The following is a 26,967-nucleotide window of genomic DNA, read 5'->3' on the forward strand; positions in this document are numbered from 1 at the left end:
GAACTTAGCAGCTATTCTAGTCGATACAAATCATATTCTTGGTAACCGTATTTTAACAGTTTTAAGAACTCATAATTGCTTCACATTTTTACCCGATAGATATCCGAACATTGCTCTTCACACCACGAATTCGCCCAATTTTATATAAAATTGAGCCAGGAGAATATTTACATATCGGAATAAAAAAATACCTAGCCTAAACCTTTCAACAAATAAATTTTTTATCAATTCCCGATGTTCTCAAAATTGACATTAGTATCCCATAAAGAAATTAACGTATATTAGATATCTACTGAATGTTTTCAATGTGTATTAGGGATATCCATGAATATGTAGGAAACAGCTATTAGATATGTTTTAGATATCCAAATGTCCGCAATACGAGATCTTATAAATATCTACAGGATATGTAGGCATCCATATCAGTATTCAGTGGATATTTATCAAGAGACACGGTAGTGTCTCGCGCCAAGTCACGCGCAGCAACAGCGAGACAATCCGGATATCTATACGCGAATCGGACATTGAGAGTAGAGTCCTATATAATCAGAGAAGCTCCATGCTTCCCATGATCGCCATGTTGGGCTCGCAACTGTCCATGTGTAATCTAAAATGTCTTAAAAATGTCTAAGATATTTATTAGGTGTACAACTTTGCTTCCGCCGTTTTTTTCCCGAAATTCGAGGCTTTATTGTAAAAAACTGGTTATTGCTTGTTGAGTCACTCCCAATGATCGTGCCAATTTTTTTTTACTTTGACTCGAGTCTTCATTAACTAATGCCTCCAATTCTGCATCTTCGAAAACCTTCTCTCTTCCACCGCTATGCCGGCCTTCGACGTGAAAATCACCGTTCTTGAAGCGTTGAAACCACTCACGACACGTTCTTTCACTAATAGCGGCTTCACCATTAGTATTTGAGAGCATTCGATGAGCCTCAGCCGCAGATTTCTTCATATTAAAGCAGAAAATTAAAACCTCCCGCAAATGACGAGAATTTGGCTCGTAAACTGACATTTTCAATCGAGAATAACTTTATGATGCAGACACAAATCGACTAATGTTTCTATGGGGTTATGTTGACAGATGCCCAAGTTTATTGCATGACGTCTATGATCTATTTATTTCGACCACTACTTACCGCTAAAGCCATCTATAGGAAAACGGCGGAAGCAAAGTTGTACACCTAATAGAACATAAGTGTAAAGTCGAGTTGTCGACACATCATAATAGCTATAAATTAGAACTTCAATATTTATTTATACCAGAAATCACATTATATCTACCAGCGCAGCAGATTGACATTCAGAAGAGCCAATTTCTTTCCAACATTAAATTGGCAGATCCGTCGTTCCACGTTCCTGGCAGAGTGGATATTTTTATAGGAATAGATTGGTTTTGGAATCTCTTATGCATAGGACAATTAGCAATTGGCCAAAATCAACTTACGTTACAAAAGACAAAGTTAGGATGAAGCTTGCAAAGAAATCTTATTCTTAAGGAACAATATACAACATTTCTCACAGAATACGACAAATTAGGGCATATGCAAAAAATATCCGAGGAAACAGCACACAAAATTTCATATTATTTACCGCATCATTGCATTGTTAAAGCAGACAATTCAACCACATTGTGGTTTTCGATGCATCATCAGCAACTGGCATCTCACTAAATGACTTACAATTGGTAGGACCTATGGTGCAAGAAAATCTATTTTCGATACTCGTTAGATTTAGAATACATCTTTACATCATATCTGCAGATATAGAAAAGATGTATAGGTATTAGTAACTCCAGAGTAACGTAGCTTTCAGCGCATATTATGGCGCTCGAATGACAAGGACCCTATAAATACCCAGTAAGCAATTTGATAACAAATTGTTGCCAAATTGGCATCAAATTCGCTCAAAACTTGGTAACAAATCCAGTGCCATCTGTGTCCGCATTAAGCTTGTGTTTTGGTGACAAAGCTTGTTGACATAACCTGACAGCAAATTGACGGCAAAAACCGAGCAAAGCTTGACATGATTTGACGTCAAATTGATGGCAAAAATCGACCAAGATCTGCGCAAGACAATCTGATAGCAGATTGTCGGCAAAAACCGAACAAATTCTGCAGCTTTTGGCCATTCATATAAAAGTATATATTTAAATAGATTTAAAGCCTTAACCCTAAGTAACAAAATGATGATAAGTTTTGGTCATAAAATGACCATTAGATAATTAGACATTATATAAAATCATATATTAATATGTTAAAACATATAAGTAAATTCAAATAACTTAATTTATAAAATTAAAGATCTTTTTGGACAGAAATGTTTGAATAAGTAAAAATCGAACAATTATCTGTCCGATTTGCCAAAAATCAATTCAATATCTGAATTTCCTGTATAAGAATTATGTCAAAAATTGAACTGATAGAAATATATATATGATAATATTATTAGCATTTTGTAGGCTTTATATACACTCATGACAAGAATTTGAATACGGGTATAGATAATGAATAACGCGCCGCATAGCGATAAGCGACTGAACTATTTTATAATACTTTGTAATAAGCTGCAGATTTTGTTCGGTTTTTGCTGCCAATTTGCCATCAGATTGCGCACTCTAGATCCTGCTCAGTTTTTGCCGACAATCTGATGTCAGTCATGTCAGCAAGCTTTGCTCGGTTTCTGCCGCCAATTTGCTGTGTAGTTATGTTAGCAAGCTTTGCTTGATTCTTGCCGGCAATCTGCCAGCTTAATCGGTAATAACAACTCTTGTACCAAATTTGTAGCCTTTTTGCTGTCAATAATTTGTAGCAAGCACTTGGCAATATCTGTTAGAACAGACCTGGCTGACTGGGTATGTTCGAATTAAGGACGTTTACCTACGGTACAGCATCAGCACCATTTCTGGCAACAAAGTGCTAGAAACAACAAGTAGAATTAGCAAATGAAGTCGAAAATCAACTGCCAGAAATAGCCGAAATCATTCGGAAGAATTTTTACGTCGATGCCCTATTAACAAGAGCAAGAACTATTGTAGAAGCGACAGATATAAGGCGCAAGATTTCGCACGTTCTAGAAGCAGCAGGTTTCAAGTTATGAAAATGGACATCAAACGAGTCTACAATAGTTCAGGACGTTTCAGTAAAGAATAAATATCAGAAAAGTATTGATTTTAAAAGTGATGATTGAAGACACTAAACACAACATGACAAGCATTCTCCGACAAGTTGACTTTTACAATAAGAGAATTGAATCAAACTAAGATCATGAATAGACAAATCCTAATTGAAACTGCTCAGATATTTGACCCTTAGATCTTCTTAATGCATAATCATAGCAAACATTTTATTACAGGAATTGTGGTTGCATAGGCTAGTATTCGGGAGTCGACCTCGCCGAAATCGCCCGAAACTTTAGAAACGCTCAGAGATAAGCGAGAAGCTGTATATAACGCGAATCTGTAGATCCGCTGGAGGACAAGGAGATTTTAGAAAAGACTCGAATGCAGATAGTCTTAACTAATTATTTTATTTTGAATACTAGAAGCGAGCGACGGCACGTATTCCGCGATTCCGACGGAAATCTTCAAAACGTCCTGTTAATGACTGCCTTTCACGCGGTTCGAAAATCTTGATTAAGAGCTTCTTGCTAGAAACTCTCGCGAGAGCGGAAATCTTGCACGCGGACGCCGGATGGAATTTGGCGCGAGGCAGAGGACATTCGCGATGCGGGTAACGAGCGTCGACTCTCGGACACCATACAATGAACGTTCAAAATGTCTTAGCACTAACGGAGTAAAGAGTACAGTATTAGATATAACTGAATTAACCGCCGCGAGAATATGAATAATTCGGAACAATTTTGAGACAAGTAAGCCACTGTAACTCTGACACGAGCGAGAATAGAGAAAGAAAATTGATCAAGCTCGATGAACGTCGACCGGCTTGAATCGTTATTACAGGCAGACTAAATCGACCGATCGCGGAAGCTCGTGTTCAGCCGATGAAAATAACAAGAGTTTTTCGGCATCAAACGTTCGAGAACCAGGTGTTTGTCACGATTTTTCACTATGAGAATCACGCGATCATGCATCGAGCGGTTGACCGCGACGCTATTTGTTCTCGCTCGTGTTTTATTTATCGAGGCACTCGTTTGAATTTGAAGGCGACGTTCGCCGTTGAACAAAATTTAATATTGCAATTTTGAACAGGCTAGTCTGGGATGGAATCTTCTTTACACAGGTTTGCAGATGCATCACAAAAGGCTTATGGCGCATGCATCTACATGCGGTCACAAAATCCCGAAGGAATTATTGAAGTAAAGCTGTTATGTGCAAAAAGCAGAGTAGCTCCTCTTAAGCAGCAAACAATTCCTTGTCTAGAGTTTTGTGCAGCTCTCATCTTTGCGCGCCTGGTCGTCAAGGTAGTCCAATCACTTAGAATACCTATCAATAAAATCACTTGTTGGAGTGACTCCGCAATAGTCATCAGTTGGTTACGAATGCAGCCAAATACATTACAAGTATTCGTAGCAAATGGAATAACAAAAATACCTAACCTAACGCTTGACAAAGTCATGTATAGCGACATGTTCCAACAACAAAAAATCCAGCCGATTGTCTTTCAAGGGGTATGGCTTCAGACAAGTTAATACATTCAGAATTATGGTGGCGCGGTCCATCTTTCTTGCTAAACGAATGGTCCATATTTATAACAACAGAAAACAATCTTCCAGAAATAAAGAGCTGCATAGCAAAGCAATCAACAGAGACGTCTATATTTGAAAAAATATCGAGTGCAAGACGCATCACAGCGTATAGTAAGCGTTTTATATACAATTGTAGGCATAAGAATGAGCATAAAATGGATTTTCTCACAGCGATGGAATTAAAAGAGTCGTTAAATACACTTACAAGGATAGCGCAGCGTGAATGCTTTCCACACGAAGTAAAAAAAAAATGAAACATTTGTGTCATCTAACAGGTTAGCATCTCTCAGTCCATTTGTTGAGAAAGAAGGTTTGTTACGAGTAGGGAGAAGATTAAATTCGTCAGAGTTCTCTAATGACAAAAAATATCCCATCATTCTGTGGGCCAAGCATCGATTTACAAAGCTGCTTCTGATAGATGAGCATCATCGGTTGCTACATGCAGTTCCACAAGCACTTTTAGCGTCCACACGTGAGAAATTTTGGATAGTTGGCGGCCGAAATCTCGCAAAAAAGGTCGTCCATGAGTGCATAAAATGCTTTAAAAATAAACCGCAGCAAACATAAGCGCTAATGAGCGACTTGCCGAAAGCTCGTGTATCTATAGCAGCGCTTTTTCATACAAGACTTAGAATTACAGTGGTCCGTTCATGATCAAAGACAGGAAAGATAGAGGTTGTAGAACAAATAAATATAGGTTTATTTGTTTGTTTCGTTACAAAGGCGATACATTTGGAGTTCATTTCCAATTTGACCACGGAATCTTTCATTGCAGCACTCAGACGTTTTGTCTCTAGAAGAGACAAACCAGCTCACATATATTCGGACAATGGAACCAATTTTGTCAGTGCTAATCGAGAATTGAATAATTTGGCACAATTCTTAATAAAAGAGCGAACGATTCTTAGTGAGATCATCAATGAGATAGGCGTTAACTGGCATTTTATTTCTGCGTACTCTTCTCATTTCGAAAGTTTATGGGAAGTAGGAATAAAATCCACAAAACACCATTTAAGATGTTGCAAGCAATTTGATATTAACATTTGAGAAATTTTACACACTATTAACTCAAATAGAGGCGATACTTAACTCACGTCCACTGACTCCTCTGTCAACCGATCCCAATGACCTTATTTCTCTTACACCCGCTCCCTTTCTAATTCGCAAAACTTTAACTGTGGTGGCCGATCCTGATCTCACTCATTTGCCAAAATCACGATTATCAAGGTGGCAGCTCATCCAGAATGTACAACAGCATTTTTGGAAGAAATGGAGCAAGAAGTACGTTTCAGAGTTGCAGCAACGCACAAAATGGAGGAAGCCATTCAAACCGTTACGCGAGGGCACCTTGTTAAGGAGGATAACCTTCCGCCATTTAAATGGAGACTGGGGCTCATACTTTCCATTCATCCTGGACGAGACCAGATTGTTCGAGTGGCTACCGTGACGTCGACGGGTGTTTTCCACATCACTGTTACGAAACTTTGTCCGTTACCAATAGAAGATGCAAATAATATTGTTTAATGCTCATGTTAATGCTATTACTTATTTAACGTTTATTGTCAAATTTTCAAGTTTGAGTTTATTTTATTTAGAGTTTAGTAGTTAAGGTATCAAATTTTGTTTATGCAATACCATTCATAATTTACAGTCCACTCATTATTAATTTGTTTTTGTTATACATCCAGGAAGTTTTTATTATCGTTATTGAAAGAGTTTTTCAATGCCGGGGGGTGTGTTTAGTTTGTTGTATTTCCTACTCTTTATTGTATTGTGACGATTATACAGTTGGCAGGCATGAAAGACAAAAGAAGTAAGATAACGACAATAAAGCAATCGAAAAAGAAATCGTGTCTCGCGAATAAATTAATTAAGTTGTAACGGGGTTACTTTTCGCGAGCGCGCGCGGATGAACTTGGTCGGGATCGGGGCTCGTGAAAAGGTGAGACACACGAAAAGCTTGAGTTATAATGTAGCGTATTTATTCGCTTCTTTCGGCAATGGTCGATTTACAATATGTTTCGTGAAGCTAGCGCGCGGCGGATGATGCAACGCGTTAGATGTAATTCGCGTTCGTTATTCGGTGCGCGATGTTTGATGTATCGAACCGCTTAAGATATTCGGCGGCATATGGCAAGACCGTGTTTATTTTGACGGCGCGCGAAATGTGCAAGAAACAGGGCGCGATCGATCGGCGCGTGTACGGCAAGGCCGTGTTTATTTTGACGGCGCCCGAAATGCGCAAGAAACAGGGCGCGGTCGATCGGTGCGTTTATTTTGACGGCGCGTGGAATTATATCGGGTGATGGGATTGCGACGCGATTATAATTGCTGGATCACGGTACAACCGTGTCGGTGCATTCGCGTGTTCTTATCCGCGTATTCCCAAGTGGGCGGGAGGAGGCGGCCGGAGATCGAGGATCCTCGATCGGGCGGAGAACTCTCCGTCCCTGTTTCCGTACGCGGATAGAGGATAACTAGCGGGAATCGAGAAACCTCGACGGAGCGGCGAACTCGCCGGCCCACGGTCCGTTTAGCGGTAGCGGTCGGATCTTAGACCGAATCTTAGATAGCGGCGAACTCTCCGCTTTCGTTTGATAAGGTCGGATTTTTGATACGATTTTGCAGGCGGCGAAGAAACCGAGAATGCTCGGCGGAGACTGCGAACGCGTCAATCTCACGCTCCTTCGTTTGTATGCGAGTTCTAGGATCGGTTCTGGTGTCGGCTCGGAGCGTACTGCTCGAGAGGATTCAGGAATCGTTCTGGTCCTGAGATGCCGAAATGCTGTCTTTTTATCCCCGAGCGTCTAGCGGTAATTGCGTCGTTCGCCCCCGGGTGAGGATAACGACGCGTTGTTTTCGGCGGGTAATTATTACGGTAAATGCGTCGCTTCCACTGGGCGAAACGACGCGGCGTTTCGGCGGGTGTCGCTCGGGATCTTCCGGCAGCATTCGGCTGCGTTCGGTTTTCCGTACAACGACGTAACGGCGGCCGTATAACGGCCGTACGGTTGTTTATCGCAACGGCGGTAATTCGAGTATTAAAAAGGGCGCTAGGCGCCTCTGCCAATGCCCGGCTGGTGTTCGCCGGGCGGCAGAGTTCCGACTGGTCTACTTGCCGGGTAACGATGGGGGGTGCATCGTTACAAAGTGAAACCCAGCATCATCCAAATCCTCAGAAACAAAAGATAAGGTAGAGAAATGCAAATAAGAATAAAAATTTATCGCTATATTAAATATTTCTAATTTGCACAATTTGATATACTATTATATACTGCTTATATACTGCTTATATATGTATATTTCTTTATCCTACTTGATCAAATCCAATTCCTGATGATTCAATTCAGAGAAAAGTATTTTATGGTTTCTTTATTTTATGAATATCTTCTTCTATTATCTGCAATATTTATACGTTTTGTTGAGAAATATTGTACATTATATCGTAATCTTACTATGTCATTTATACATACGCATATGCCATTAAGATATGAGAGACGTATATTATTAATAAAGAACTCAGGATGTTTAGATCAAGATTTATTATTTTTCTATTAAATAAATCTTTATGTAATATAAACATAACATCCTTGATTCTTTGTTAATAATAATATCTAATAGTTTATCCAATTTATGTCTTTCATATTTTAATGGCATATGTTTATGTATAAATATGTATGCGTACGTATAAATGTATATACTATATATATATATATATATATATATATATATATATATATATATGCGTACATATAAATGACATGTATTTATTAAAGATACGATAAAGAAATGGAAAGAATAAAAACTTATAGCAATATTAAATATTTCTAATTCACATAATTTGATATGTCATTACATATTATCTTTATTTTACCTGTTCAAATCCAATTCCTGGTGATGTAATTCAGAAAAGTATTTTGTAACTTTTTTATGAATATTACGATAAGTTTTTATCTTTATTTGCATTTCTTTATCTTATATTTAAATGCATATGTCATTTATACATATGCATATACTATTAAAATATGAAAGATATATGTTAGATGAACTGTTAGATATTATTATTAATGAAAAACCAAGGATGTTATGTTTATACTAGATAAAGATTTATTTAATAGAAAAACAAATACTAATCTAAATATAACATTCTTAGTTTTTTGTTAATAATAATATCTAATAGTTTATTTAATATATGTCTTTCATATCTTAACGGCATATGTGTATGTATAAATAATGTATGTATTTAAAGATAAGATAACGATATTTTATTTTATTTAAGGATGAAGTCACAGGGTTCCGGAGAGTGTTATTTATGCGTTACAAGAAATTTATAACCTTGCTTGAGAACAAATGGGAGCGACGTGTGAAGATTCTTTGAAGCGACAATGGTGTAGAGTACAAAAACAGTGAGTTCCTGTCTTTTTTGGAATTAAAGGGCATCGAACATGAACCAACGGCGCCATACATATCGGAACAGAATGGGCGAGCGGAAAGAGACAACCAGACGATCGACGACAGTATGCCGGCGATATTCGTGGCAAAAGGTCTTGATGAACGGCTATGGGCAGAAGCGGTACGGACTGCTGTTATGTAACTCGAGATAAGCTACAAAAATATGCAATAAAAAATGGAGGTTTCTATTTAAGATTTTTATGTTGACCTTCATCGGCACTTTCAAGAACATTCCAAGGTCAAATAAATATCATCAGTTAATAAATTTTTTAAACCCTATAACTTTTGTATGGAACATTTTTTTTTAAATGTCTTATTTTCGAGATATTTCACCGGTCCGAAACTTTTTATTCACTCTGTATATCCCTAACAGCACACATGTCCAAACTATCCAGAGATTATCCAGAGGATGTTTAATATCCTCTGGATGTCTTCTGGATACTTTCCGAATGTCTTCAGGAGAAGGTGTGTTGTTAAGGATGTTTTTATTATTTATGTATTTTTTATAGTAATATGTAGGATCACTTTATATATACATATATTCTTATAAAATCAAATTAGAATGACTAAAAAATGCATATTGCGATATTATATACGTTTGCAGATAAAAAATCTTTTGCATAATCAGTTGCGAGTGTTTATAATAAAATATTTGTAAAATTTATATAAAATAATTGGATGAAATACAAGTCGCACACACAGGATAATACTACGCGACAGAATAATATATGTCCAAGCGAATATATGTTAATAACATGCATTTTTCGCCATTCTTATTTTATTTTATAAGTGCATAGATACATAAATATATTAAATTTCTGTATAGATATATTTACATAGTACTTAAATCCTTACCTATAGATATTTAATTAGGCAGTGATAAATTGGCTATAAAAATTTACTATTTTTTCACTCATTTTTGTGTATATTTAAATATATATACTTATATATAAATTACGCGATAAGAATATTAAAATTACTAGTCATTTTAACATTACCCAATATATGCCAGAATATCCTAATAGCGATCAAGGTTAATAGAGTAGTGTAGATAGAAATTCTAAGACGAAAATGTCAAATAAACTTTTCGATCTGATGGATTATATAATTATGATTAATTATTGAAGCATAACATCGACGGTAAATTAAATGTGGAGGGCCAATGGCGTGATTAAATGCGTTGCTAATGCGTCGTTGCGCGGTTGCCCTTCTATTGCATTGAATTTTGATGGCGTGCTGAGGCCACGATGCTCCATACTTAATAATTAATCATAATTATACTATTTATCGGATCAAGATTCGTTGAATATTTTTATCTTAAAAAATTTGATCTTCTATCTATCTATTAACCGTAATTGACAATAATGAAACGCTTTATATATTAAAATTCTATAAAAGGAAATAGGGCCATTGTACAAGTTTTTTTTAAACATATTACGTTACGTTAAGTACTAACCATAAACTTAAATTTGTACGTAATCTTAAACTTCAGTTAACGCACAAAGAAAATCATAACGTAATGATGCTTTTGCTACATTACGATTTTTTTGTGTGCGTTGACTGAAATTTAATGTTACGTATGAATCTATATTTACGATCAGTACTTAATATAATGTAAAGTGTTACGGAAAAGCCTGTGCGGTGGCCCATAGCCTACTAAAACCCTACTAGATAAACCTCTTTTTAACAGCAACGGTTTCCTTCAAAATGCCATCAAATTACTAGCAACTTTTCGGATTAAGATTTTAGACGGAAACTGTTTCCATCATGTTGCCCTGTGATTTCCAATAACCTATAGTACGATTAGTTTGTAAGAAGGCAATTGTTGCCATCAATTTGCTCACAATTATTGGTGGTGATAAAAATCGACAATCCAATAGATAAAATCGGAAGCTGTTTTCTTCAATATTGAAACCAACGCAATTTCAAGCAAATTGATAGCAACTTGTGGGCAACTTGCTATCTGGAGAATAGCCTCTGGCCATTTTGAAAATCTGCAATCATGGTTAGGCAATAACAAAAATTTTGACAAGGAGAAAGAGGACCAATGAAATCTAGATGAATATGCTGAAAACACCGATTCGGAATAGCAATCTACTGAGGAAGATTCTTGGTATGCTTTTGGATCTTAGCATGTTGACAAGGCAGACACGATCTAACCCATTCTTTTATATTCTTCTTCATATAGTTGACCAAATAAATTTTTGTTATATTAATTTGCAAGTAGAACGACCACTTGGATGAGATAAACGATAAACCATGAACATCAAATATTTTTCTACAAAGCTATTGAGGTACGTAAGGACAAATATTAACGATATAGCAGTCACAGAAAATGGACGTAGTCGAACCAGTAAGTATAAGCTTTTGAAACTTGAGAGAAGAATTAGTGAGAAATGTTTTTAATTTTTCATCTTCTTTTCGTAATTCTGCTAATTCTGCCAGAGAAACTATGATTGACATCGACAAGGATTCAATTCTTGAGAGGGAATCTGCAACTACATTTTGTTTATCAGAATGCTCGATATTCGTTAAAATTGAGCAATGAAATCAAGATGTCGAATCTGTCTGGATGAAGCTTTATTTAATTTTTGTGGAAAAATATAAATTAAAGCATTGTGATCTGTCCAAATAAGAATCTGGAGTCCTCCAAGCATATACCTGAAATGTTTGATAGCTAAATAAATACGAAGAAGTTCACGAGTATAGTATTATAATTACATTAAGTGTTGTCCAATTTCTTTGAGAAAAATGCAATTGGTTTGTTAATCCCATCAATTATTTGTTCTATAGATGCACCTACTGCAAAATTCGATCCGTCACAAGTGAGAATCAGAGATATAGTTGAAGCCGGATGTGCTAAGATTGTGACTCATAAGAGTTCTTCTTTACAATTTTTGAAGGCTTTTTCAGTTTCAGAAGTCCAGGTGATTAATCGTTTATCTCTTTTCTTGTTATCCTTTAAATAATCTATAAGAACTACTTGATGCGATGCAGCATTCTTTAGACATCGACGATAAAAGTTGATAATTCCTATAAATTTTCGTAATTCATGAATCGTTTTAGATTTTTTATAATCAATTATGGCTTTAACTTTTTCAAGTGTCAGTTTAATTCCTTGCATGGAAACTAAATAAACAAAGAAAAAAATTTTATCTTTGTCAAAGAGACATTTGGACAAATTAATAGCCATGCCGAATTGTTTAAGACGAGTAAACACAATATGAAGATATTCGGTATGTTTTTCTCGTCTATTGAAGCAATTAGATATTGTCAAGGTAAAAAACACAAAAGTCAAATCCAGATAATATTTATAACATAGTAGAAAGTTTGAACAGCATTACGCAAAACCCAAGGGCATCACAAAAAATTCAAAAAGGAGTTGTAACAACTGTTTTGGGTATGTCTTTTTTTGTAACTGGCATTTAATAATAGGCTTTAACTAAATCAATTTTTGAAAATATATTTTTACTGTGTAGACTAACAATGAAATGGATGTAAGGAAGCGAATATCAATCCGGATAGTGGCTGCATTTACAGCCCGATAGTCACCGCAAAGTTTCCATTACTTCAGTCCGTTTTTAGAAACCATGTGAAGTGGAGCTGCCCAGGTGCTGCTTGATGGTCGACAAATTTCTTGTTCCACCATAAAATTAAATTCATTACGAGTTTTAATTTTTCCGGTGACAATCTGCGAGGAGTTGAAGCAATTGGAGTTTTTAAATAATATGATGTTCTACATAGCGAATCTTGATTGTGGATATAGGAGCGAAACGAGTTAGCTCAGGAAACTCAGCAAGAATTTTATGAAAGATGATTCTTACTGAATTTCTTGGAAATAAAGTGCAAATCGTTATGTAATAAACTTTAGATAGTCTTCCTTTAAATGAAAGACCCGTAACACTATCAAGAAGTTGCTTATTTTTAATGTCAACTAAAATTCCATAATGATTTAAAAAATCTACGCCTAATATAGATTTCTGAATTTTCGTTGTTAAATTTGTTTTACGCGCTTTTGATCAAATTCTATTGAATAGTCCAATCGTAGTGCGACACGAGTAATTTGGCGCGACAGAACTTACGTACAAACCCAAAATAAGATACATAAGCTCGCGCCCGCACCGGTTCCTTTTTTTTCTGCTCCGACTCGATATACGAGTATATTGATTAGCGAGTCTACTGTACGAATCTATATTAAAATATGTTAAATCTACAAGACAACTTCTTTAATTAAAATTCCTAAACAAAGATCTACAGACTTTCCTCAACATCCGTAATACAAAATTTTTATTTAAAGATTTTTTGTAGCCTAAGATTTAAAATTAATGTTTTTGTACCGTAGGTATTAATCCTGGTTCTGTTAGTTGTGTAAAGTTTGAAGGAAAAAGTTTGAGTTTTTGATATTAATCTTTTAGGAATTAGAGAAATATCGGTTCTCTCTCTCTCTCTCTCTCTCTCTCTCTCTCTCTCTCTCTCTTTCTCTCCTGTATTAATCAAAAAATTGAGCCCTGAAGACTTATCAGACATATTAAGGCAATCGTTAGGTTGTGAGCCGCCTCACAACTCGACGGTAGAGATTTTCCTACTTTTCAACAATGGAATTAGATATGTCGCAAGGTATTGTACATTTATGTGATTTAGCACCAAATTTTTTGTGATAAAAGCAAATTTTTTATTTTTATTACAAATTTCAAATAATCGCGGGCTAATAAGAGCCAGAACGCGGATAGTAGTGCGTTAGTTTCATAGAAAAATAAGTTTTCTATGAAACTGAATATGTGCACAGGCCACGAAATTTACTTGGTGCTATACCAAGATTTTTTTTTTATTAAAAATAATCTCAATTTGAGATATATAATAAACCCTCCTTTACCTCCCTGGATAAATAAAGGCGAGAAAAAATATCGGGGCAAAGTCGCTGAATCGGAAATCGAACCCGAGTCTTTCGCTTGCCGGGCGACTGCTCTTACCTCTGAGCTATTCAGACCCCACATCACCGATGCTTCTAATTCGCCTTATAATATCTATTACTAATAACGCCATCTTTCAGCCGGCGTAAACTAACAAATTTTAAGAAATTAGGCTCTCATGTGACATTACAAATTTCAAATAATTGCGGGCTAATAAGAGCCAGAACGCGGATAGTAGTGCGTTAGTTTCATAGAAAAATAAGTTTTCTATGAAACTGAATATGTGCACAGGGCACGAAATTTACTTGGTGCTATACCAAGATTTTTTTTTTTATTAAAAATAATCTCAATTCGAGATATATAATAAACCCTCCTTTACCCCCCTGAATAAATAAAGGCGAGAAAAAATATTTTTATTTTTATCTATTTTGTTTCTTGAAAATGATCTGAATCTTCTCTTTTCTTTATATCTAAATTTAGATTTACTACACACGCGTTTTACTTCAAGTGCTGCAATCCTACGTTCAAAATCAGTAAGATTTGAAGTATTTTTCTTTACTGGAAAAGCTATTGTCGCTACTTATGAAGACTAGTTTCGCGATTCATAATCTTATCGCCTAGTTTAGCAAACTTGATTAACGGACAATCTTCAACAACTGCTGAAGTGGCTTGCACTTGAAAAGGTAACCTTTGCAACCATATAGGATGTAATACGTTTTCTGAAATACTCCTACCGCTAATTGTCTAATTTTGTGTTGCAATTCTGATGTTTTTTGTCATTTAACTCTATATCAGCTAATACTTGACGAAGACTCAGTTTTTCCTCAGAATCGATTAATTAGAATATTTTTTACATGAAGATATTTATCTTTTTCAGGCGGAGTTTCACTTATCTCAAAAGTAACTACTAAAATAACTTGTTGATCAATATGCCGTATGACTGATGAGCTATATTTAACATTATCTGAGCGTATCCGATAAACTAAGAATTCACTTTCTAATTGAGCAAACCACAATTTAGGCTGCTTATGCCAAAAGTTCGGTCATACATTTGATAAGACCGAATTCATTGAAATGGATCTCTTTGGCTGACCTTGTTGATGCGGGTCATTACGATTAAGAAACTGCAAAGAATTCGTCAGACGTTAATGATGTTCCCTTGTCGTTAATGGAACTGATGCTGATATTGCAGGAGTGGCAGTTGGAAATCTATCCAAAGGCATCGTAAATTTCTGCTGATATTCTGCAATGTGAAGTCCAGAAATCTAGAAGATCGCTGTCCTTAGAAATTCGACGATTCGAAGATCTTGTCGGCTCGAAAATCACAAGGCACAGTTCACATAAGGATAACAGCGATACTCGGATCTCATCGGCTCACAGCTCTCGCGGATCGCTTATTTAAATTTGCCGCGCGTTATAAATTCTTGGAAACTCGTGATCACGTCAGGGTCACCAGTTGTGGAAGCAATTTAGTAAAATAACTAGACTTTATAATTATATAATAAAATATCTAATACTCAAGAAAGATGTATACAGGATGAAGGACGGTAAACGAACGAATAAATGTTAAATAGTTTAAATAGTTTTTTTTTGTTATATGTTTTTACAAGTTGTCATGAATAATGTTTGATCAATAAATGAAATGAATGAAAATAGTTATAAATGTATTTAATGAAGTTAGTAACAATGTAATTCTAAATTGTCGCTGGGATGGCACATATGCCTCCGGTACAAATAAATTTAAATCTTGATCGAGACAATCACAAGTTTTGTGTAAGATGAAATGACGTGAGTGCTGATATTTTAGGAGTACATACATGGTAAGAAAAATAATTTCTCTTATTAATTGGTAAGGAGGAAACATAAACTGGATTTGAATAATTAATAACGGATATGGCTAAGAAAAGTATAATTGTGTATATATATATAATAATGTCAAATATATTTTTATATATAGCGGCATGTACGTGTATATATATACGTACATAAAGGAAGGAAAGTGTATGTGACACATAGAATAAATAGTAGATTACATTAGAAAATGAAATTTGTAATAATAAACTAATAGTAAAAGATATGAGGTCCAATTAAATATTTTTAAATTATATACGTAAGTAAAATACAAATACATGATACAATTAAAGAACGAAACTATATGCGCCTAATATCGCGTCATTCTTATGCGATAATGGCTTCATGCCTTTTAAAAAAAGCAAATAGGAATAACAAGCCTTGATTACAATAAATATACACATACATGCGTAATTATACCTATCATATGATAGGTAACTTAATATTATACATACACACAACCCACACATAAACGTTTTTTATTTCCCTTGTACTTTATATTGATTAAACATTTCTAAGGAAACATAAAGATGGCGATCATGGTGATAAAAACGTTTACATATACATACTTCAAAACTTGTTCCAGTAATTTCAATATCTACAATTTGATTTAACATTTTTAGAATGAAAACCAGCGACTTCGAATCATCGTGTAGGACATCCTCCAGGATCCCTAGTGTTAATTCGTCCAAAATAAAGCTCAGTGCATTTGGACGAGCTCGCAAAATTGGATGCGAACGGAATGTCGCTTCGGTGCTTCTTCAGCAACGACAAACGCTTCATGTTGTTGACGAAAACGTCGACGTTACACCGAAACCGTTAATCCATCCAACTTTCAATGTCATTGATAATAATCAGACAACCGCTTTGGAGAGCACCGGACTATTCCAGACGGGAAGCGGCTCTCAATTGATGTCATCTTCTTCGAGAATCAGTGGTCTCAGAGCTAGTTCGTCCATCCTCTTCAGATCTTCCTCAATGCCGTCCGATGATTTGCAAATGGAGAGTTTGCTGTCGACACAGATTTGCGAGTCTTTGCCTGTCAAAGAGGACGATATCGCTCCGTTGCCATTTTTTCTGCCTAGGTAGTAATGATTAATAGTCTTTTCAATTAGTTTGTGAAATAAAAAATAAAGAATCAAATTATAATTAAATAAAAATTAAAAATATCAAATTTATCAAATTGAAAATTTTAATTACAAAATTTTTTGCGTTGTTGGGATTTAAAAGTTAAAGCTTCAAAATTTATGAATATAAAATTATACATAGAAATTTGTGTAAAAAAAACTTGAATTGGGTAAGTATATAATTGTTAGAGTCAAATGTCTTTATATTCTGTCTCGTATTGTTATTACAATTTTATTTTATCAGCTGCACTATTGTAACTTTTCTTCTTACACTGTTCTGTCATTATATTATTCGTATTTTAATTATAGTAAAATTATGTACACCTTCTATCTTTTCATTCTATCTCTTTCACTTCAAATTAAAAAGGACATTCTGTGCATCAAAATATTAGAATATGATTAGAATATTAAGGGAAAGTTAATTAGCTAAATAGAAATAGAATGCATGTTTAATTATTTTACTTATTAAAAACATGAAGAAATTGAACTGTGAAATTTAGATATAAATATTAAATAATATATGATAATAATTTTATTTGTTTATAGTGATGACTCAGCCATATTTACGGATCGCCCAGAAACTGTGACGATCATATTAAAGGAAACACAGACATACTTTATTTTCGAGATGCCGCAGATGACCGAGGATCTGCGAACGCCTGAAGGGCAGATAGTTCAACAGGAAAACAAGAATTACCAATATGTGACAATAGGACCGGGTTCCAATCGGAAGCTGCTGGACGCTGAAACGCAAACAATACGCGTATTGACAAAATCGCGCGGCACCTATTTAGGCATGAGGCCCCGTAGAAATCAGGATGTGTTTGTGAACAATTGGGTGATTCATGATACTTATGCAGCACCAGAATTGATGACGGAGAAGAATGGACGTATGATTGTACATACAAGGGAATCGATGAGCCAAATACGACAAATGCAGGCAAACAATTTTTCTCATATTTACATTTTAGAAAATAAATCGCTCAATATATAATTTTAAAAATTTTGCCACTTTTTTATTAAAAATTTTGTTGACAACTATTAAAAACATTTGCACAAAATTTAATAGAATCTTAAAGGAATATTTGTAATGCATAATATATAATAAGAGAGTCTGTAATGAAAGAACAGACAAAGGAAAAGAGAGAGATAGAGAGAGAGAGAGAGAGAGAGAGAGAGAGAGAGAGAGAGGGAGGGAGAGAGAGAGAGAGAGAGAGAGAGAGAGAGAGAGAGAGAGAGAGAGAGAGAGAGAGAGAGAGAGAGAGAGAGAGAGAGAGAGAGAGAGAGAGAGAGAGAGAGAGAGAGAGAGAGAGAGAGAGAGAGAGAGAGAGAGAGAGACGAAGAGGTGTAGGGAGAAAAGGAGGTTGAGTGGAAGGAAGGGCGGGAGGGAGAGAGGGGAGAGAAAGAACGGAGAGGAGGAGGAAGAGAGAGGAGAGGGAGGGGGATGAAGGGTGAGAAAGGACGAGAGGGGATGAGAGAGAAAGGAAGGGAAGGAGGGCGAGAGAGAGGCAGAAAAGAAAAGAGGGAGGGAGAAGGGGGAGAGAGAGAGAATAATAGCTTCTATTACATTATACAATATAAATTAATAATTTTATGATATAAAGTCTTTTATTTTCTGTTACAAAAAGTACAGAGTAAATGTTTACCTTTACACAGCCTATCCCAAATGACTTACGGTTGACTTTGATGTTGACCTTTATCTCTAAGGAGGTCAAGATCATTGACCTAACCGTCGCTCGATTAGTAAAAAAAAGTTCTGACTACTTAAACAATGTTTATAATGTCTCGTATTGTTTTTGAGATAAGCTTATATAAATATTAGGTAAACTTCAATATAGGGGCAACTTGACGATTTTTTTTAAAAGTCATATATCTTATGTATTTTGAAGCGTAGAAAACGAATCTACTGAAAAAAGAATTTGCTCTTGTTTATTTTTTTATATACATTTCTTGATTAAACATAGTAATTTTATGCGTGCAATATTGACGCTGAGTACATTGTTTGATTGGTATATAAGAAGTGGCGGCTATAAATTTTAGTTTCAAATCAGAAACAGGTTTGGGTTAGGTTATATCTTACGGAAGAGAAGCTCCACGTAGGGGGCGGAACTCACTGTGTCCATACATATATTTTACAACGCGAAACGAGATTCACCTCACAATTATTGTGTGGATGGCAAAATGTATACGTAGACGCAGTGGATTCCGCCCCCCCCCCCCCTTCGGAGAGGCTCTACTTCCGAAAGATTTAATCTAATCCAAACTTATTTCTGATTTAAAACTAAAATTTATGACTGCTATTTCTTATATACCAATCAAACAATGTACTCAACATCAATATTACACGCATAAAATTACTATGTTTAATCAAGAATATATAAAAAAACCACGCGCGATTAAACGTCGCGCCCCTTAGTTACGCGTATCTGACGACTCGTCGCTAACGCACGAGCGATGAGTGGCAATAGGCGTGAGCCACGGAATCGGGCCGAAATGTGCAACTAAATCCGAGTTTAATATTTCGAAAAATATGCATTTTACAAAAAAATGTTCTATATAAAAGTTGTAGAGTTTTATGTGATGCATTACATAACAATATTATTATGATCTTTAATAGCGTTGTCAAGATCACGTAAAGATCACCTTGATCTTAATGGAAACCTCCATTTTTGATTGCATATTCTTGTAGCTTATCTTGAGAGATTTTTTAAACACTATAATAAAGTATTTTTTCATTAAGTACTTTCCGAGTTAGGAAACTTGAAATGTACAGTACCGCCAGCTTTACCCGAAAATGATTTTTATGTGATCTTAACAATGCTATTTAAAGCCACACTAACATTTGCTACTTAATACGCCACTTAAAATCCTACAACTTTTATTTGATAAATTTTTCTCAAAAATGCTATATTTTCAAGATTTGAAAAAAAAAAGTTTCAAATAAAAATTGTAGGGTTTTAAGTGGCGCATTAAGTAGCAAATGTTAGTGTGACTTTGAAGAGCATTGTTAAGATCACGTAAAAATCACTTTCGGGTAATGCTGGCGGTACTATGCACTTCACATCTCCTAATTCGGAAAGTACTTAATGAAAAAATATTTTATTACAGTATTTTAAAAAGCTCTCAAGATAAGCTACAAGAATATATAATCAAAGATGGAGGTTTTCATTAAGAAATGTCAAGGTGATCTTTATGTAATCTTTAAGGTCAAAATAATATTGCTATGTAATGCGTCACATAAAACCCTGCAAGTTTTATATGAAATATTTTTAAGAGGTTCCGATACTTCTTGTATACCCATATAATTCAGAAACCGGATATAGAAAGTTTCTGTAACTTGACACTTTTGATCAGGGACGTAGAACTCTGTAACATATTACAAATTCAAGCAAATTGACTAAAATTTTTTTTTTCATATGAATCGTGCGTGATCCTTTATTCCTTCATAACTTTTTGTTACTAATCGAGCAGGTTAGATTTCCGACGGAAAAAATCAACGTCAAGGTTAATGGAAGTCATTTGAAATGAGCCATATAAAAGTAAACATTTACCAAATATAGTTTATTTATTTTTTACATTTAGTTACCGATTTTAGTATATCCGATTTAAAATAATATTAAAATTTTAATCGATATCTAATTCCAAAGCGAATTCTACAACCATAACATTTACTTTATAAAAAAAAAAGTAAGAATAAGAATCAACGGATAGAAATTGTGAAATCAAAAAAGGTATATGTAAAATGACAATATATAATATATATTTATTTTTTAATAATTAAGCACTATATAGGATGCTATGAAAGGAAGAGCCAAAATTAAAAGCTTTTAATTCTTAAATCTTTAATATGTTTCGGAAGAGATAATATACAATAATATATCTATTAATAAAATAATAAACAAAAATAAATATTTAGTATTTGTAGGAACTTAGAAAAAAGTATCTGTTAATGGAAAATAATAAACAATCAAAGTGTCTATAATGAAATGTATGAAAATATTTCTACAAAGTAAATACTTTTCAAAAATAATTTTTATGTTTGCGACAGGAACTTCAATACAAGCTCCCCGAATCTGAAACAATTCCAGACGCAAGTCCCGAGGAACAATTGTCTTATATTTGCAGGCAAACACGTTTCTTAGATGCAGCATGCGTGATGGAGCGCATAATTGCAAATAATGTGTTCGCGATGGCGCAAAAGCGCTTCACTGGCTTGATTAAGCGTGATCAGTGCGCCCTAGATCTAGAATTCGATTATCGATTGGATCTACTGTGGATCTATGCGTGCGAAATGACGCACAATCGTCCTATATCAGCGTTCCGTTGCAGTCCGGCTAATGCGACTCTCCTTGCTGTCGCTTACGGCGCCAAGATTGATTCTGATAAGACGAATGGACTGCTACTGATCTGGTGTGCTAAGAACCCCAGCCAGCCTGGTCGCGAATATATATTTGACAGTCCGCTGTCCAACATTGATTGGAGCAAAGAGCGATCGAATCTTTTGGCGATCGGTTTCTATGATGGAAGTGTAAAGGTCATCGATGTCAGCACTAAAGAGGTGAATGTCATCAGGCAGAGCTGCAGGGAGACATCAGTAGCTTGCTCACCACATTGGCAGGTAACAAATATTCAGTTAATCATCACGCTGTCATTATTCTAATTTCGATATTATGAATTTGTAATTCTCATTTATTTTTATATTATAAAAGCATTAAAATATTTTAAGTTCTATATCAAAATATCGAATTTGAATACGAATAGTTTTCATATTGCTAATAAACAATCAGTATTTTTGTTTCTTTTTCTTCTTCTGTTATTCTATAACTTTATTTTGTATTTTATACATATATAAATACATTTATGTGTGCGTGCATACGCTCATATAAGATAAATCAAAAAGTGAAGGGACTTTTTTTTGTTTCCTCAGACAGGTGGCTACCAACATTACAACTCCTTTATGATTTATCATAATTTCAAAGTGTATTTGTGTGTTCAAATGATGGTTTGTTGTATAATTCTCTTTTATTGCAATTTTATGTCAATTTAAAATGAATGCTTTATTGTCAGACTATACCGAAGAAGAAATGCAAGCAGTGATAGATCTTCTTCACTCAGAAAGAGTGAAATCTGCAGTGATTATTCACAGAATATAGCAGCAATATAATGAGAGGTGTCTAAGTCATAGCAAGATCTATAAGTGGATAGACCATATTAAAAATGTATTTCTGTTTGAATGCTCTTCACCGTAGACAAAAATCCAACCATTTTTAAAACGATCTATCCATTCATAGATTTAGATTCTAGCATTCATAGATCTATCATTCATTTTAAATTGACATAAAATCACAATGAAAGAGAACTACATAACAAATCACAATTCTGAATATACAAATACACTTTAAAGTTATGATAAATTATAAAAAAATCAACAATATTACCAGTCATCTATCTAGGCAAACAAAAAAATGCCTTTACTTTTTGACTTATCCTCCAGCATATGTGTACAGGGTGTCCCAAATCACCCGTACACCCCTTTTAAAATGAAAATAAATGGCTTTTATCAAAAATCATGAACATTTTTTAAGTAAATTGGGTATGCTCTACTGAATGGTGATATTTTCAACTTTTGATTCCGACCGAAAATACGCCACCCGAACCGGAAGTTGAGTAATTGTGATGAAATTATGAACTTACTTTCAAGGTCAGTTTTAAGGTTGACAGAGGCACTTTCAGAAAAAACGTTTGATACAAGTTTTTTATTTTTTCACGTACAATTCGAATCTGTAATAAAAAATACTATGTTCTCCTCAAAAAATTCAACTTTCGGTCCGGATGGCATTTTTCCGGTCGGAATCAAAAGTTGAAAATATCACTATTCGATAGAGCATACCCGATTTACTTAAAAAAATATCCGCGATTTTTGATAAAAGGGTGATCTGGGATATCCTGCATATACGAGAATCATTTTATAAGTAATGCACAATGTGATATATTCAATATAGTATGCACGCAATTATTGATAATTTTGACACTGATATAGGTATAGGTAGATCGAAATATTTTCTCCATTTTGCAGGATTACCTCCGTTTCTTATTCTTTAATATTTTTTATAATGCGATGCTGTAGCAACATCAATATAATTAATTTTTAAAGAAATTAAGCTCTCAAGTGACATTATAAATTTCAAATAATCGCGGGCTAATAAGAGCCAGAACGCGGATAGTAGTGCGTTAGTTTCATAGAAAAATAAGTTTTCTATGATACTGAATATGTGCACAGGGCACAAAATTTACTTGGTGCTATACCAAGATTTTTTTAAAATTAATCTCAATTCGAGATATATAATAACCCCTCTTTACTACTATCCGCGTTCTGGCTCTTATTAGCCCGCGATTATTTGAAATTTATAATGTCACTTGAGAGCCTAATTTCTTTAAAATTTGTTAGTTTACGCCGGCTGAAAGATGGCGTTATTAGTAATAGATATTATAAGGCGAATGAAAAGTATCGGTGGTGTGGGGTCTGAATAGCTCAGAGGTAAGAGCATTCGCTCGGCAAGCGAAAGACTCGGGTTTGATTCCCGATTCAGCGACTTTGCCCCGATATTTTTTCTCGCCTTTATTTATCCAGGGGGGTAAAGAGGGGTTATTATATATCTCGAATTGAGATTAATTTAAAAATAATCTTGGTATAGCACCAAGTAAATTTTGTGCCCTGTGCACATATTCAGTTTCATAGAAAACTTATTTTTCTATGAAACTAACGCACTACTATCCGCGTTCTGGCTCTTATTAGCCCGCGATTATTTGAAATTTATAATATCAATATAATTATTATAAACAACCGTGTACAATTTCTTGCCAATATTAATTATGATAATATACTTGACGCCGCATTCATAATATTTCGTTGTATAATAACATTGATATTCTTGGTATTCTTTATTTTTGCTATAGGTGCAGTGGTGGCGCGGCGATGAGCAGTTCGACTTTCAAGAGCAGATCTACACCAGTGATCAAGAAGGTCGAATATATTGCTATCGTTTGGGCGAGGATTTCTTTGCCACAGAAATCATGCGCTTGTATAGAATCAAAGGTAAAGTAGCCGGAGTTTCTAGAACTGATCACTGCGTGGCCTATGATGTGCCCATTAACCGTCAACCGGGCGCTCTTGTTCTTCGAAGACATCCTGTCGTTAATAACATTTACTATGTTGGCTCTGACGAAGGTTGTGTTTATCGATGCTCCACAAATTATTTACGTCAACACGTAGACAGTTTCCTGGCGCATGACGGTCCGATCTATTCTCTCCAGTTCTCGCCTTTCTGCCGAAAATTGTTTTTGACCTGCGGTGCCGATTGGTGCACCAGGATCTGGGCTGAAGGCCTTACTGAACCGCTTATTACTTTGTCGACAGCGATGGCGTGCGTGAGAAGCGCCTGTTGGAGTCCTACATGTTCCACTATCATCGCCAGCATTGTCAATGATCAGATTTGTGTGTGGGACATTCGTAAAAAAATACACATTCCGTCATCAGTGACGATTTCAACGAACGGAACAAGATTGGTCGCTGTTGAATTTACAGCAAACGGGAATCAATTAGTTGTCGCTGATATCGAAGGTGTTATTTATGTTTACAACCTTGAAGGCATGCCGTTTCCGCCGTACAATCAAGCAAAAGTGTTGATCGAGTCCATCCAGAAAGTGCTAGTGACTAAACCGGGACTGCTGAGAAAATTGAAGAAACTCGGTTCGCCGTTTTGATTTTTCGATTTTTGACGCAATGTGATTCAATAAATGTCAAAAGCAAAACAAATATTTAAAGTAGAGATTCGCATCTAATATTTCGCGAAAAAGTTTTCTATAATTAAAAGATAATATCATGAATTGCATAAATAATAGGAAACAAATTTTTTGAAACAAATTTGATGAACTATTTTTATATAATCAGGCTATAAATATAATGAATTAAATAATATCTAAAAAATATTAAACTAAACTAAACTTAAATTAAAAAGTATTAAATTATAAGATAACAAAATATAAATAGATCCAAAATAAGCAATAAAATAAACAATATATCAAAATAATAAAAAATAATGATAATAATCCATTATAATCTTAAAAACTCTTTTTAATAAAATTAATAAAATGATGAAAAATGATGAAAAAAATTATGAATTATAAATATATAGGTATTTTCTAAAAATAATAAGAAAATAATTCTTTTTTCCTCAATAGTTTCAATACATTAAAATATGTATAGATTTTCCTTGTAGTTTCCTTATCGACTGTAAGGTCGATAAGGCCTCTCCCGACATGTGAGGAGCCCTCTCGATCTACTCATTGCGACACCACTGACCTAATCGTGATAAGAGAAAAACAAAGAGTAAGAGAAAAAGAGAAAAACAAACAGAGAGAGCAAAACGAACACTTGGATGCGCCGCGTAGTCTCCGTTAGGATGCGGAATTTGTTCACTCGCAGATGTCGGGTCCGAGGCCTGGAGCTTTCTAATATATATGAGAGAAGAGAGGGGCCGTCTTATCCTGTCCTGTGTTGCCGCTGCTCGCGGACACGTACCGTGGCTACCGCTATCAGCGGGCAGTCTCTTATTACCCGCGCTCAGCTCTACGCGAATTCTAAATACTCTTCTTAGACCGCTCGATGATAACGTGAACACGGATATCAGGATCTCGAACGTCGGCCATCAAAATAACGGATTTTATTAAGAGAAAAAGAGGGAAAGAAAAAATTTTAAATAGTCTTTGGAGATGACGACAATAATGATGGATAATACAAATATCGAAATTTCAAAAATCTTATCTGATTTATTAAATAGGAGACAAAATCGAAGATAATGTGAATAATGGATGATGACGGAGGACAACAGAGTAAGCGTAATTTCGATATAAAAACGATATTATAACAAAATTGGGATATGGATCTTTATAGAGCAAGAAAAAATATATAATTTTCTTGATTGGTATTATTGGGACTTTGGGTCGAGGGAGTATAAAATTCAATAGGGTTAAAAAAATTGATATTATTATCAGTAAATAGAAGGAAATATTTTCCGATGGAATAGAATATTATGGACAACATGATAATTGTGACGTTAACAGAGTAACAATTATTTTGCTGTAGCATCCTCGTGAAATTAATCTTACAAATATTTTGTAAAATCAATTTTTGTTTATAAAACGGTGATTATACTTCATGTTATATATACAATACATATGAATAATAATTGAAACAGTAATAGTTAAATAATATTTTAATGTTGCGGCAACAAATCTAAATATTACAAAAATTGTCTTACCTCTTTCTTTTACCTATATTTCTTTATTTTGATGATTTCAATTATTACACACTATCCTATATTCAAGATTTTCATGAAACAATTTTAAATTTTCAAAATAATTAATCAATTATTTAAATTAATTACTTTCTTTCTCTTTCTCTCTTTTTTTCGTGCGCCTAAGTTCATAAGAATTCATAAACTTAGATTTAAGAATTTTAATTATTATTTCGAAAATTTTTCTTTTAACAGAAAATAAATTATTTAGTTTCTACATTAAATTGTTGTAGACAAGAGATCGAAGGATCAAGAGAGAGCATTATCTTATAATATTGTTGAAATCTTCGTTAGATTGCACGATATTTAGATTGCGACTATATTTCTCGCCGAGAGTCTTATCGAGCGGTTTAACTCGATGGTATTGCAACAAGTGGATTTCCGCGAGTAAAGGAGAACGAGGCGAGCGAAGAATCCTCCTCTGCTCGTCGAGGAGAAAGGCGATTAGCGGGTCTCATCGTCTCAGCAGTAAGATCACGTCGGTGTTAACACCAGGAATCTATAACAGGACGCATGTAAATTCCTGCGATCATTATCGCGCAATCGGTGGTACTTTTTATTCGA

General features: G+C 34.8%; 1 protein-coding gene, 1 long non-coding RNA gene and 1 other non-coding gene across 3 annotated transcripts; all 3 read left to right on the forward strand.

Annotated features, from left to right (window-relative positions):
- Positions 1–8,993: 8,993 nt before the first annotated feature.
- On the forward strand, positions 8,994–12,080 carry LOC138941180 (uncharacterized). The gene is made up of 5 exons (XR_011448134.1): positions 8,994–9,280; positions 11,040–11,272; positions 11,387–11,512; positions 11,605–11,862; positions 11,953–12,080. It is a non-coding gene; the product is annotated as an uncharacterized lncRNA (long non-coding RNA).
- A 4,464-nt stretch (positions 12,081–16,544) lies between these two features.
- Positions 16,545–24,811, forward strand: LOC138941181 (dynein axonemal intermediate chain 4). The gene is made up of 4 exons (XM_070310601.1): positions 16,545–17,005; positions 17,594–17,987; positions 21,096–21,665; positions 24,005–24,811. Exons 1-4 carry the CDS (start codon positions 16,545–16,547, stop codon positions 24,809–24,811), a joined length of 2,232 nt encoding a protein of 743 aa, XP_070166702.1.
- On the forward strand, positions 23,569–23,642 carry Trnaa-ggc (transfer RNA alanine (anticodon GGC)). The gene has a single exon. It is a non-coding gene; the product is annotated as a tRNA-Ala (tRNA).
- Positions 24,812–26,967: the final 2,156 nt, after the last annotated feature.

This window comes from Polyergus mexicanus, unplaced genomic scaffold (assembly GCF_030449975.1).
Source record: "Polyergus mexicanus isolate NDT 795.1 unplaced genomic scaffold, iyPolMexi1.0 SCAF_18, whole genome shotgun sequence".
NCBI lineage: Eukaryota > Metazoa > Arthropoda > Insecta > Hymenoptera > Formicidae > Polyergus > Polyergus mexicanus.

What these genes read in the sequence shown, in the direction of transcription:
- LOC138941181 (XM_070310601.1), top strand. Translation starts at nt 16,545, where the DNA reads ATGAAAACCAGCGACTTCGAATCATCGTGTAGGACATCCTCCAGGATC. An exon ending in TTGCCATTTTTTCTGCCTAG is followed by an intron (nt 17,006 to 17,593) that starts GTAGTAATGATT and finishes ATTTGTTTATAG; the next exon opens with TGATGACTCAGCCATATTTA. An exon ending in CTTGCTCACCACATTGGCAG is followed by an intron (nt 21,666 to 24,004) that starts GTAACAAATATT and finishes TTTTTGCTATAG; the next exon opens with GTGCAGTGGTGGCGCGGCGA.